The sequence below is a fragment of the Rhinatrema bivittatum genome, chromosome 13 (assembly GCF_901001135.1).
Source record: "Rhinatrema bivittatum chromosome 13, aRhiBiv1.1, whole genome shotgun sequence".
Classification (NCBI taxonomy): domain Eukaryota; kingdom Metazoa; phylum Chordata; class Amphibia; order Gymnophiona; family Rhinatrematidae; genus Rhinatrema; species Rhinatrema bivittatum.
In genome coordinates this window covers 78,727,762-78,742,408 of record NC_042627.1, presented here as the reverse complement: position 1 = coordinate 78,742,408, position 14,647 = coordinate 78,727,762, and the positions used below count along the sequence as shown (strand labels likewise).

The 14,647-nt window shown below is 47.6% G+C and overlaps 1 protein-coding gene across 1 annotated transcript in view; it reads left to right on the top strand.

Annotated features, from left to right (window-relative positions):
* The window catches only part of IGDCC3 (immunoglobulin superfamily DCC subclass member 3), a 150,649-nt gene that overhangs the window by 89,105 nt on the left and 46,897 nt on the right, over window positions 1-14,647 (top strand). The window contains exons 3-4 of the mRNA XM_029575226.1: window positions 2,846-2,990; window positions 3,663-3,793. Of these exons, the coding sequence (XP_029431086.1) occupies window positions 2,846-2,990; window positions 3,663-3,793 (276 nt within the window). The remainder of the gene's footprint in view (window positions 1-2,845; window positions 2,991-3,662; window positions 3,794-14,647) is intronic.

Below are 14,647 nucleotides of genomic sequence, written 5' to 3'. Positions count from 1 at the left end.
CTTCTCCATTTTTTAAGTATAAATAATGTTGCAGGGTGTCCAGGAAAGGAATGTATTAATTTTCTTTTGTAGACCAAATGCATTAACATTTAATGGGCAGGATTGCAGCTGAACACAGACCCTACCTTAAAGTCAGCAGAAGCTGGCAGGCTTTATTTAGGGTATATTGGCCCCTAGCTTTCCATCGGCCCAGAAAAGTATAAGCGGGCAGAATTTGGGCACAGCACTGGCTGATATTTGGGGTAGGAGAGGGAGAGTTGTAGGTGGTGGGAGCATGAACGTCGCGGCGTCTTTCCATATGAATGACATCATTACGGTTGTTTTTGCTTTTGAGGAATTTTGCTGGCACTTGGTTGATTTTTGTCAGTTGCAGGCTTCCCGGAGCCGAAACTTCCTGAGCCTGCAGCAGAAGGCAGAGGTCTGGCATTAAGAGCGCAGCGCAGGAGGCAGAATTGCGAGGAGATTCCAGCGTAGGGCAGAGGAAATACCTGCTTTGCTGTGGACCCGTTGGAGCTGCAGCGCGAGAGTTACTTGCAGGCCGTGCTAGCCTTGTAAGAAATGTGCAGCCCACGCCCTCAGGGGCTGTGGAAGAAGGAGATGCCACAGTAATGCATGGCTCCCTGCAGCATCTTCCCTCCCCAATAGCTGCAGGCACTGGGGTCAGTCCAAGCAATTTGTAAATGGTTCTTCATAAGAAGGGGGTTTGTATCCTTCCGCCACCTGATTAAAAAGTTCCAGTATAATTGGTTTATAGGTTTAATTCTTCTTCTTACTGTAGCATTGGGAGCAATGCCTGCCATCCAGGGCCCTTACTACAGCTGCTGTTAACTCCTCTACCAGCTCTCCGTGATTGCTGTTTCCCGCGGAGGACCGAGGACTCTGTGTTTCTATGTAATCTCAGCCTGAGGAAAGAGCAGTTGTCCTTTAATAGCACACAATCTAATTTATAGTGGAAAGCAGGATTTGGTGGTGGGGGCCACTTGGCAACAGTGGATCTAACATGATCAAATTTGAACTAAAAGACAATATGTAAATCTGCAGCTCTAACACTAAGTTTTCAAAAGGGAAACTTTGATACAATGAGGAAAATAGAAAACAACTGAAAGGTGCAGCTGCAAAGGTTAAGAGGGTACCACAGGATGATCAAGGGGTTAAAGGGACTCTTAGGGAAGATAAGGCCATTACTGAAGGATTAAACAATTTCTTTGCTTCTAAAAAATAGTAGGTATGGTTAAATTGAAAAATGAATTCCATACACTAGCATATACTGAATCTGTGTTATACTGGGCTCCATACAATATAGTGTACATTAGCGTTGTAACAGAGTTTGGCTGAGGGATTTTTAAAAAATGTATTGAAAGTTGGATTGCATGCTAGCATATTTTTGGTCTTTTAGATGTTTAGTTTGTTTTCTGTTTCTGTGATTATTATTTTTTATTTCTGTTTAATTTTTTGTATTTTTTTGGTGATATACATATGGGTAGATTTGCTATATGCTGGAATTGTAATTAGCAATTTGTATGTGTGGTCTTTATGAAATTTAACTTTACTATTAAAAATGTTTTCATTTTTCTAAAAAAAAAAATTATAAAAACTTGCTATGAAAAGTAACATATTGGGTCTTTTTGGATATGATTGTTTGACATCATAGTGGATAATACATTGAAATCATCGGCTTAGTGTGCTGCGGCAGTCAAAATAGCAAATAAAATGTTAGGAATTATTAGAAAGGGAATGGTGAATAAAATGGAAAATGTCATAATGCCTCTGTATCGCTCCATGGTGAGACCGCACCTTGAATACTGTGTACAATTCTGGTCGCCGCATCTCAAAAAAGATATAATTGCGATGGAGAAGGTACAGAGAAGGGCAACCAAAATGATAAAGGGAATGGAACAGCTCCCCTATGAGGAAAGGCTGAAGAGGTTAGAACTTTTCAGCTTGGAGAAGAGACGACTGAGGGGGGATATGATAGAGATGTTTAAAATCATGAGAGGTCTAGAACGGGTAGATGTGAATCTGTTATTTACTCTTTCAGATAACAGACTAGGGGGCACTCCATGAAGTTAGCATGGGGCACATTTAAAACTAATCGGAGAAAGTTCTTTTTTACTCAACGCACAATTAAACTCTGGAATTTGTTGCCAGAGGATGTGGTTAATGCAATTAGTGTAGCTGTGTTTAAAAAAGGATTGGATAGGTTCTTGGAGGAGAAGTCCATTACCTGCTATTAATTAAGTTGACTTAGAAAATAGCCACTGCTATTACTAGCAATGGTAACATGGAATAGACTTAGTTTTTGGGTACTTGCCAGGTTCTTATGGCCTGGATTGGCCACTGTTGGAAACAGGATGCTGGGCTTGATGGACCCTTGGTCTGACCCAGTATGGCATGTTCTTATGTTCTTATGATCCCAGCCTGTGGAAAGAGCAGTTCTTTGATAGCATAGTATCCCAGCCTGAGAAAGGAGCAGGTTTCTTTTAATTGTGCATATATGATTGCAGTCTGTGGAAGGAACTGTTCTCCTTTAATAGCGAGCACATGATGTCAGCTTGTGGAAAGAGCAATTCTCCTTTAATAGCACACAATCCCAGTCTGAGGAAGGAGCAAACAATTGTAGCCTGCAAATATATATATATTTTATATTAAGATGATTCCAGCCTGATGAAAGGGCAGGTCTCCTTTAATAGTGCACACATGATCTCAGCCTGATCAAAGGGCAGGTCTCCTTTAATAGTGCACACATGATCTCAGCCTGAGGAAAAGGCAGGTCTCCTTTGTGCTCATCTGCAAGTTCTGAAGAAGGGTTGTCATTGACCTGTTTCCACTTTCTCTTTCCCTGCAGCCATGTCAGATTTCCATGTGCTCCCTGAAAGCACGGTAATGGAAGAAGGAGGTGTGGCGAGGTTCCAGTGCCAGGTTCATGGCCTCCCGGAGCCTGAAATAACATGGGAGAGAAATCGAGTTCCTGTTGACACAGACAACGTTAGGTACGAGCTTTCTACCGAGCACAGCGTGACACAAGGATGGTAATGCAGTCACCCTAAGAGGCTGGAACAGCTTAGCTTCACATGGAGAGTTTTCTTCTTGATCTTCCAGTGAGGCAGCCTGGCTGCATGCAGGGCTAGGTGTGGAGTAACTAGAGGAAAAATGTTAATGTAATCACTCAGTTATAGTTGGGTTAACTGAGGCGCAGGGAGATAAAGTGGCTTGTCCAGGGTCAGACACAGAGTCGGTGACAGAGCTGGGATTAGAACTGAGGCGCAGGGAGATAAAGTGACTTGTCCAGGGTCAGACAGAGAGTCAGTGACAGAGCTGGGATTAGAACTGAGGCGCAGGGAGATAAAGTGACTTGTCCAAGGACCCATTTTGTTAGTGGAATAAACCTTCCAGCAGAGGTGCAGCAGCAGCTAAAACCATGGCAGAGCGCAGGTGTTCCTGGGGCAACCACCAAGAGTGGCGGTAAGAGCGAGGGAGGGGGAAGATTGGAGACAGAGGTTGGTCTGCACTGGCCCAGTAGGAAGAGCCAACTGGGTGGGCTGAGAGGTCCTTATTTAATGAATATTGTGCAATGTTACTTTTGTAAGCCGCCTTGGGCAGTTTGCATGTTAGGGAGGCAGATAATAAGTTTTGCAGACTGATGCAGTGTTACTGTGTTTTAGGTACACCCTGCTCCCCACTGGAGTCCTGCAGATCACAGGCCTGAGAGGAGAAGACGCTGGACTTTACCGCTGCGTAGCTACAAACCTGGCGAGTGTAAAGTTCAGTCCCGAGGCCAGGCTCACTGTATCAGGTTTGTAAGCATGGACAGGTTTGGGGTGGGGGTGATCACTTCCTGCGGCCTGCCCTCCCCCCCATCCCCCCCCCCCCCCACACACACCACAGGGACGGGGAGAACACAATGGCAGATAAAGACCACCCGACCCTGCTCAGATTCACGGTCCCAGGACAGCTCGGTTCCTTTCCCTCTCACCACCACTGAATGCCAAGGAATGCAAAACCCTTCAGGGCTGAGTTACCTTGAAAAAATTGATTTTGACGGCTCACAAAAAGAAAGCTGATAAGAAGTGAGCCTCCCCCACATTCCCAGGGCTTCCAGCGGACGAGGCCCCAGAACAGCTGCTTTTGCTGGATGCTGGGATGTACAGGGCGCCTAGGAAAGCTGCAACCTCTGCGCCTGGCCAGCGTGCGAGAGGGCAGAATGCGCCGGCGGCCGGAGCGTGTCTTCTCAGCCGGTCAGCAGCCACTCCGCTCGTCTTGGGGCGGGTGGCCAGTCCTCAAGCGTTCAGCTTTCCCTTTGGCCTGGCGACACTTGGAGAAGTCCATCAGTCATTCCATTTGAGATACTGGTGACCCCTAAAGTCCAGCTCAGTCCTTATTCAAAATCAGTGAAGCAGAGTAGAAAATGGAAGTCGGCACCAGAGAAAAAATTACAGCCACGACTCAGCCCCCATAAATTGGCTGAATGGTGACTGCGTCTGCAGCTTGATATCTCTTGATAACTCTCAGCTCCCCGCTATGGGAGTCTGCAGAAGGAGCACTTCAAAGCCAGTTAAATAGGATGTGCGGCACTAAAACATAGTGCTATGCAGCTCCTAAAGAAAGTAACTTTTTCAGGTACTCCATGTGCAGTTCGTCCCTTTCTGTCCTACACCCGGCTGCCTTTGAGCTGGTCATGGAGTGACCACAGGGGCCCACGACTCCCTCCAAGCAAATCTAGTGGAGAAAAGCGAGGGTCGGTTCCCAGGTCCATTCCCGCTTCTGCGCCTCAGACTGACCTGGACTGGGAGGCTCAGCAGTGCCAGCCCCAGAATTAGGGGGGTGTGGGGAAGTCCATGAGCGGCTGCTGTGATCTGCCGAGAGAAGAGCCCGGCAAACTGTGCCCTGGAGCCCATAGCGCCTCGGCTCTGAACAGCAGCCGTGGCAGGAGCCGCTCCAGCTGAGCGGAAAGCCCGGACGTCCACGGAGAGCAGCAGAGAGGGATGAAGCCAGCCCAGCACCCTGTCCTCGGGGAGGTGCTCCGGGATTTCCTGCAGGCTCAGATATACCTCGTACTGAAAAACCAAAATCGTCAGGAGGTGAGGAAAAACTGACGCCCAAAGTATAATACAAATAGGAAGCTTCCCTGGAACTAAACAGTCTGTCCGCGTCGTCCTGTCCTCCCAGACCCAGAAGTTATTAGGAGGGTAAAGCCTGCACGTACGTCGCATCCGGCCTAACACACGCACAAAGTTACACCTGCTCCCAGCAGAGCGGACGTTGTGCGCAGTAACTTACACGCACGCAGTTTGAGCTGAGAAAATGTGGACGGGAGTCGTGACTCTGCCCCCCGGGATGCCTCTCCGGCACAGCTCGTAACGTGCACACGCTGGCCGCCGGTTCACTTTCAAAAGGCAACTTGTGCACATAAAACCCCACTGAGAGTGAGCCCCACTCTCTCCTGTTGAAGGCTGCAGTCCCTGTGTGCACAGAGTCACTGCCGGCGTAGGTTCACCCACGTGTGAGGGAGATAATCCAGGGGGAAGGGAAGGGATTGAAGCAAAAGAGGAACAAATGTCTGCAGCGGCTTTTTCCAGCGATCTCCTAAGCCTTGCTTCCCTTCGGACAGGAGGCTAATAAAAAACATCAGTATTTTATACTCGGCCCCTATTATTCACCGCATCCTTCTGTGCTCTAACAGATGTGTTCTGACACATGCACTGTGCGATCCTGCTCATACCGCAGATCAGTCCAGACTCCTGGGTTCTGCCTCCCTGCCAGCAGATGGAGACAGAGAAAGTTTCACTGACACTGAACGTAACCCGAGGTGCCACCTGCAGTCCCTCAGTATTTCTCTGTCTCCAGCAGATGGGAGATGGTGCAAAACCTGCAGTCTGGAGAATTTGCAAAAAAAAAAAAAAAGAAAGGTTAGGTTTTCCTCTCAAGGGGTTGTTAGGTCCTGGTGGGGCCACCCCCCCCCCCTCCCGGTTGCAGGGGGTTGGTGGCCCTTGATGGAAGCTCGGTCCTTGATTCCATGGGGGAGTACATCTGGTGGTCTATTTCTGTCATCCTTCGTGAGACATCGTTGATTTGTGCTGGCAGTTCTGCATTGTCAATGCTCTGGCTAAGCAAGGAATCCCCATCTCCATTATCACTGGCAGTTCCCAGCCCTGTAGAGGGGCAGGGAGCCTCTGGAACTGAGGAAGACCCTCTAGAAGAGGATTTAGATGATTTGCAAGTGTTTTCTGTGGATTTTGTGCTTCTTATGCACAGGGCATGTTTGGCTACGAAAGCAGCAGGGGATATCAACCCTCGGTCCACCAATGGTTCACGGCTTGAAAAGAGACCCAGGCTTACAAGAAAAAAAGCGAACCACAACTATTCGAAGGATTCTGGGTCTGTCTCCTTGGCCAAATAGTCTCAGGAGGGAGACTGATGAATCAGAGAACTCTGATGTTCCTGAAGAGGATTCCCTAGGAGCACAAGACTGGTCAGAGCCAGATGATAGACCAGAGGAGGTTCCGGTGGCCGAAGGGGATGACTTCTAAGGTGGTGCGTCTATTTCGCAAGGAAGAGTTGTGGCCCTTGATTCTGCACGTCTTTAAGGAGCCTGGAATCAAGGTTCTACAGGAGCAGTCTGACCAGGAAGAGGTGGACCTCGTAATGGACAGACTGAGGGGCCCAGTGTAAGCTTTTCCCTTTCATATGTCAGTGAAGAAATTGGTGGTTAGGGAGTGGGGACACCCCTAAGACTGGCGTGAAAGTGGGCGGAGCAATGGCGAAGCTGTATCCATTACCAGAGGAGACGCTGGAGCTTTTGATGCTTCATTGTCAGCTGTAACCAAGAAGAGCACCATTCCGGTAGCAGGTTCTGCCACATTAAAAGATGTGCAGGAGCTGAAATTGGCGGTCCACCTCAAGAAGATATTTGATGTCTTGGCCCTGGGTATAAGGGCTGCAGTTTTCAGCTGTTCTATGCAAAGAGGATGCCTGCGCTGGCTCCGGTATTTGCAGGTGAAGGAGCCTACATTGGCAGCTGCAGCAAAACAAGGTGAGCATTTGGAAGGGACAGTGACATATGTGGCGCACGCCTTATATGACCTCATTAGAACGTCTTCCCGGATTATGATGTCTGTGGTGTCAGCTAGGTGCCTGCTTTGGTTGTGAAACTGGTCGGCTAATGTATGGCTCAAATCTCAGCTGGGACCCCAAGGGCCAACTCTTGTTTGGAGAGAACTTGGAACAGATAGTGAAGCATCTGAGGGAGTCCAAAGGGCATAAGCTGCCGGAGGTCATGCCAAAGAGTAAAAAGTTTCTTCCCACAGAATAAAGGCTCTTCGGGGCCTCAGAGGCAGGGCTCAGGTAGAGCACAGTCCTGGGGACAGTCTTTTCGGGGTGGACACAAGACATCCCGAGACAACCCTGGTCAAGGAACTGGGGGTAACAATGAGGCGAGGCCGGTCCATTCTTCAGTTCCGGCCATCAGAGGGAGTTTAACTCTTACGAGGAATGGACCAAAATTACTGTGGACCAGTGGGTTCTATGTGGGATAAAAGATGCTACGCATTAGAATTTGCTCAGTCAATATGAGAGGTTTATATCCTTTTCCCTTTGCGCTCTCCACACCAAGAGTTTGGTGGTTTGGGAGACAGACAGGTATTCCATGTATTTCTTGATACCAAAAAATGAAGGAACGTTCAGGCCGATTTTGTATTTAAAAAAGGTAAATGCGGCCCTCAAGGCTCCATGTTTCTGCATTAAAACAGCGGCAGGACGCAAGGGAGAGTTCCTGGTGTCTCTTGACTTGACAGAGGCATATCTGCATATAGCCATCAGGCCAGAGCCACCAGTGTTTTCTACAATTCATGGTCCTGAGGGAACATTTTCAGTTTCAAGCCCTTCCTTTCAGTTCCTCATACATTCACCAAAGTGATGGTGATAGTGGCGGCAGCTCTCTGGTGAGAAGGGGGCTCCAGCGGTGAACTTGGTGAGAACTCTGGTGAGAAGGGGGCTCCAGCGGTGAACTTGGCCTGCGCGATCGGCGCTGAAGCCCGTCGGGGTAAGGCCTCCTGTTCCGCTCTCCCCGATCGGGCTCCCTCGCCGATAGCCGGCCTGTCTATCCAGCACTCTCCTACCGGTGAGGCCGCGATTCTCCTCCTCCAGCCGGCCACGAGCGGAGCCAAGATCCGGCGCGTCGACCCGGCCTCGGACCACGAGCCCTCGCACCCAGTAGGCCCCGAGCCGAGACGCGAGCCTTCGCCCCGAACCGCCCACGAAAACGTCGCGGCGGTGACGTCAGAGGCGCGACCGGCGGGCTATTTAAATCGCTGCTCTCCTTGGCGTCGCGCGCCGGGCGTCGCGCGCACGAAGGAGCGCAACAAAGGGGCCTGCCCCTTTGTTTCGCCCCTTCGGTTCGCCCCTCGCTCTCCCTGAGCTTTACCCCATCGGTCCCATGACAGTGCTAACCCAGCGTTCACCCTGCAACTTCCATCTAGCGCTCATCCTGCAACAACCACCCAGCGCTCATCCTGCAACAACCACCCAGCGCTCATCCTGCAACAACCACCCAGCGCTCATCCTGCAACAACCTCCAGCGCTCATCCTGCAACAACCACCCAGCGCTCATCCTGCAACAACCACCCAGCGCTCATCCTGCAACAACCACCCAGCGCTCATCCTGCAACAACCACCCAGCGCTCATCCTGCAACAACCACCCAGCGCTCATCCTGCAACAACCATCATCCTGCAACAACCATCCTGCAACAACCATCCTGCAACAACCATCCTGCAACATCCTGCAACAATCATCCTGCAACAACCATCATCCTGCAAGCAACCATCCAGCGTTCCTCCGACAACCTTCCAACCAGTTAACCTTCCAAAATGTCTCCAGCTCTTCCAATCCCAATTTTGCAACACCACCTCCTACCTAAAAGACCATCTGCAAGACAAGCCCTTCACTACAACTTAAAGGCACTCACCCCTATTCTGACTGCACCTACCACCCAGCTTTTAGGCCTCACCCTCTTTTCACTCTCACTTTTCAATGCACAATCCCTAACAAAAAAAACCTTAATTTTCAATGATTACCTCACCGACGCCAATCCAGATATTTGCGCAGTAACTGAAACATGGCTCAAGCCCTCAGACACAGCTCTAATAAATCAACTCCCTACACAGACCTATGACTTCTTTTCACTCCCAAGACTGAAAAAAAGAGGAGGTGGAATCCTTTTGGCTACCAAAAAAAGCCTTAACTTTACCCAACACCCATTCAGTTCTAACTCAAAATTGGAAGTTGGTTTCTTCACATCACAACATCTTCAAATCCTTCTTGTCTACGCCCCCCCAGGGCTCCTAGAATCCGATGTCTCCCCCATCCTTGAAATCACCACCACTCTCATCAACCTGGATTCCCCAGCAATCATCTTAGGAGATTTCAATCTGCACATAGACAATCCTTCACCATCTAACAGTTGCGTATCCCTCCTCACAGCCCTGTCAGCAATGGGTTTCCAACAATTAGTCAATGAACCCACACACAAAGCGGGTCACACCCTGGACTTGATTTTCATCAACAAAGGCATTACGAATACATCCAATTTGAATAATAAAAAGGTTCCATGGTCGGACCACACTCTCATCTCCACCTCTTTCGCTCTGAAAGAAACCAATACTGCTAATATCCCCTCACCCTCATTTCAATACAGGAGGCGATGCTCCCCAGAAGACCTTAACAACCAGTTGGATTCACAGCTCCCTCTATTAGATCTCACCGACCCGAACACTGCCATTCGTTCATGGAACAACATAACAGAAAATATAGCTAACAAGCTCTGCCCTTCAACTACAAAAAAAGCTCACACCAATGCCTCCAACAGACAACCATGGTTCACCAAAGAACTTAGAAAACTAAAACAAAGCTTAAGAAAGAAAGAAGTGACTTGGCGTAAAACCCCTTGTGACATTACCATTTCTTCATACAAATCCACTCTATATCAGTACAAAGCCCTCACCTCAAAATCAAAAAAAGATTATTTTGCATCTAAGATTCACAACCTGGTCTTTGATGCAAAAGCTCTTTTCGCTTATGTCTCCAGCCTCACTCAAACCATACCGCGAGAAATCCCCGGCGACATGGCACAGTCTAAAGCTGATGAACTCGCTCAGTTTTTCCAAGATAAAATCAACAATCTTTTAACTCAACTGCCTTCCAATACTGCTGAGGCCCTTCCAACATGTCAACATTCGACCTTCAAAATCTCCAGCCTAAACACTTTTGAACCCGTCTCTTCCACCGAGATACAATCCATCTTGAGAAGAATGAAACCTTCGTCTCATCCTGCAGACCACATCCCTACCAAACTTCTTCTATCTATTCCAGACACAATAACCACATCATTGACTAACATCATCAACTGCTCTCTAGCCCAAGGATCCTTCCCAGATGATCTCAAAATGGCTTCAATCTCACCCCTCCTAAAGAAGCCTAACCTTGATCCGAAAGACCCCAACAATTTCCGCCCCATAGCTAACCTTCCATTCATCGCCAAGATCATGGAAAAACTAGTCAACACTCAACTCTCAAACTACATCGAAGACAACAATCTCCTCTTCGCCCCACAACACGGATTCCGAAAAAATCGAGGCACAGAATCCCTCCTTATCTCTTTGACAGACCATATCTTACTGGGCCTTGACAAAGGAAATTCATACCTGCTGATCTTGCTAGACCTTTCCGCAGCGTTCGACACGGTCAACCACGCCATCCTCCTAAACCAGTTGTCATCCATAGGAATCAGCGGCACCGTCCTTTCCTGGTTTAAAACCTTTCTCAACAATAGAGGTTACAAAGTTAAACTCCAAAATAAGGAATCCTCTAGATTTAACTCTACCTTAGGAGTCCCACAAGGTTCGTCTTTATCTCCGACTCTTTTCAATATTTACCTTCTTCCTCTCTGCCAACTTCTCACCGACCTCAATCTAAAGTTTTTCCTATACGCAGATGACATTCAAATCATCATCCCTATCAAAGACACATACTCTAACACTCTTGACTACTGGGAATCATGCCACAAAAAAATCAAACAACTACTCAACAGTCTACATCTCATCTTAAACTCCTCTAAGACTGAAATCCTACTCATCTCTCCGGAGAACACCTCCAACAGTACTCTTCCCACAAATCTGCCTACCACTCAAGCTAGAGACCTAGGAGTAATAATTGACAACCGGCTTAACTTCAAGGCACACATTAACAAAACAACCAAAGACTGCTTCTTTAAACTCCAGGTTTTGAAAAGGATAAGACCTCTGTTCCACGCTCAAGACTTCAGAACGATCATCCAAGCAGTTATCTTTTCGAAACTGGACTACTGCAATTCCCTATTGCTAGGTCTACCTTCATCATACTCCAAACCCCTACAGATGGTTCAAAATTCTGCAGCCCGAATTTTGTCAGGCGCAAGGAAAAGAGACCACATATCCCCCGTCCTGAAAGAGCTTCACTGGTTACCCGTATACTTCCGCATCATGTATAAAGCCATAACTACCACCTACAAAACTATACATCAACTCACCACTCTCGATCTTCAATTCCCCCTCCTAGTACATAATTCTACTAGACCTACTAGAGATGCTTATAGAGGCTCCCTCCAAGTTCCCCCAGCGAAAACGACCAGACACATTACCACAAGAGATCGCGCCACCTCCACAGCTGGCCCTCTTCTGTGGAATTCCATTCCCACAGACCTCAGACAGGAGCCCTGCCTCCTAACTTTTAGGAAAAAACTCAAGACTTGGTTATTCAAGCAAGCTTTTCCGGACACAACCCAATGACACAATCCAATGACTCCAAAAACACCATTCTCTTGTATTTAACATCTATTTTGTATATTAGTTTGTACACTATATTTAATTTGTATATTGTTTAACTATTTCTCTTCTCTCCTTTCTCTTCCTTCTCCAAGTTCGGCTTCCCTTGTTAAATGTAACTGTACCTTCCGTCACCACAGTTCTAGTTTTTGTATATAATGCACTCCTGTTCTATGTAAACCAGCAAGATATGTCTTCATGATTGCCGGTATATAAAAATCCTAAATAAATAAATAAATAAATAAGGTGTGTATGGATGACTTGCTCATTCAAGCGAAGTTGAAGGATATCTGTCTGCAATTGGTACAGTGGGTACTGCTGCAGTTAAGATCTCTGGGCTGGGTAGTAAATCTGGCAAAGAGCCATCTAGTCTCCTCTCAAAACCTGGGAGTATCTAGGGGCTCGTTTCAACACTCAGGTAGGAAAGGTGTTCCTCATGGAAGAGAAGATGCTAAAGTTTACAGGGTCAAATTCCTCACCTGTTAGGGCATTCAATGCCCAGAGTCTGGGACTATTTTCAAGTCTTAGGTTCTATGGCATCAACATTGGAGCTAGTTCCATGGGCATTTTTGCATATTAGACCCCTTCAGAGAACTCTTTTCTCTCCTGGTGGAATCCTTTATCGAAGGAGTTTCATCTTCCCCTTCTTCTTGAGGGGAATTCAGAGACAGTTTTTCATGGTGACTTACTCGCACCAATCTGAGTGTGGAGTTGGATAGTGAACCCTAATGCCACCCTTTCTTAAGGGAGGGGGTGTGTGTATCAGGATCAGTCAGTGCAGGGCCAATGGTTGAGGAAGGAAGCATAATGGTCTATCAATCGGTTAGAGATGAGGGCGTTGCTTGCCTTGCTGCCACAGTTGTGTGACCGACCAGTGCAGGTTCTATTGGACAATGCAATGGATGTGGCTTACATCAATTGGTAGGGAGGAACCAAGAGTCAAGCAGTGGCTCAGAAGGCCTAGGAGTTCGCAGGGCGGAACAATGCTTAGTGTGGCTGGCGGCGTCTCATATAGCTGGAGTGGACAAAGTTCTGACGGATTTTCTCAGTCGGAGGAAGCTAGACCCCAGAGAGTGGGAGCTGTCAGAGGCAATGCATCTCATTCAAATCAGATTGGGTATTTCCTACATGGACTTAATGGCGTCCCATCACAACGCCAAAGTGCCTTGTTTTTACAGTCGCTGGAGAGAACACTGGGCAGAGGGAATCGATGCTCTGGTTCTAACATGGCCTCGAGTCTTTCTTCTTTATGTCTTTCCTCCGTGGCTGCTGATGGGCAAGGTTCTTCAGTGGATAGAGTAACATCCAGGCATCGTGATTCTGGTAGCTCTGGAGTGGCCATGCCACCCATGGTTTGCAGACCTGATCACATGGTGATAGACGGACCGTAATGGTTCAGCCATTTGTTGAATCTTCTATGCCAGTGTCCAGTATTTTTGGATCAGGTGGCTCACTTCTGTCTCGTGGCTTGGCTTTTGAGAGGAAATGGCTGAGATGGAAGGGGTATTCTGCAGGCCAGACAACCTTCCACATACTTGACTTACATGAGGATTTGGAGGGTCTTTGAGTCCTGGTGTACTGGTAACGGAATGCAGCCTACTCAGGCTATGGTGCCTCATATTTTGGCCTTTCTGCAGAAGGGTTTGGTTAAGGGTCTAGCCTTTTAACTCCTTTCGAGTGCAGGTAGCAGCTTTGGGCTGTCTTCGAGGTAAGGAGCAGGGATTTTTCCTATCTACGCTTCTAAATATGACGCGTTTTCTTTGAGGAGCGAAAACTTTGCGTCCTCCGATGAGAAATATCTGGCCCTCTTGGAATCTTAATTTGGTTCTCAGAGGAATGTGTGAGGCTCCGTTTGAACCACTGAAGAGGGCAACTATAAAGTACTTAACTCTGAAGGTGGTTTTTCTGGTGGCTAGAATAATCTCGGAACTTTAGGTGTTGTCATGTCGGGATACTTTTCGAAGTCTGGAGTCTTGTTACGCACGGTACCCTCTTTCCTTCCAAAGGTTGTTTCAGTGTTCCAGCTTACTTTAAAATGTGGAGCTTTTGGTGTTTCCGAATTTGGATTCATCCGTGCCTTATGAAAAATAGCTTTGGGTCTTTGATATATGACAGGCATTGTTGAGATATCTCAAGGCTACTAATAATTTCTGGATGTCGGATCACCGCGTTGTGCTTTGGAGCGGTCCAAAGAAGGGATGAAGGCACCAAAAGCTACGATTGCTTGTTGGGAGAAGGAGGCTATTGGCTCGATTTATATTTGTAAGGGCTCACTCGACTCGTTCTCAGGTATCCTCTTGGACAGTATCCTGCAAGAGATTTGTAGGGCAGCTATTTGGAAGTTGTTGCATATTTTTGCCAGACATCATCATTTGGATGTCCGTGCTCTGGATTTCATTTGCTTTGGTAAGAGTGTTCTATGAGCGGGACTCTCACGGTCCCACCCTGTTCAGGAAAGCTTGGCTATATCCCATGAGTCTGGACTGATATGGGGTATGAACAGGAAAGGAAAACTGGTTCTTACCGGCTAATGTTTGTTCCTGGAATACCCCAGATCAGTCCAGAAACCCACTCGTTTGGGAGAGTCCACTCGTACTGACGGTTTATATATAATGCAGAGTTGTTGAGGGATTCAATGATGTTTTCCTTTGTTCTTGGAATGGATTTCCAATTTTCCGAGGCTTCCCCATCCTCCTGCTCAATGTAGGGGTTTTTGGAATCAAGGTTCTTAGCATGGGTTGTTAATTGCTGTTATTATCTTGGCTTGGGTACAGGTCAATACTGAGGGACTGC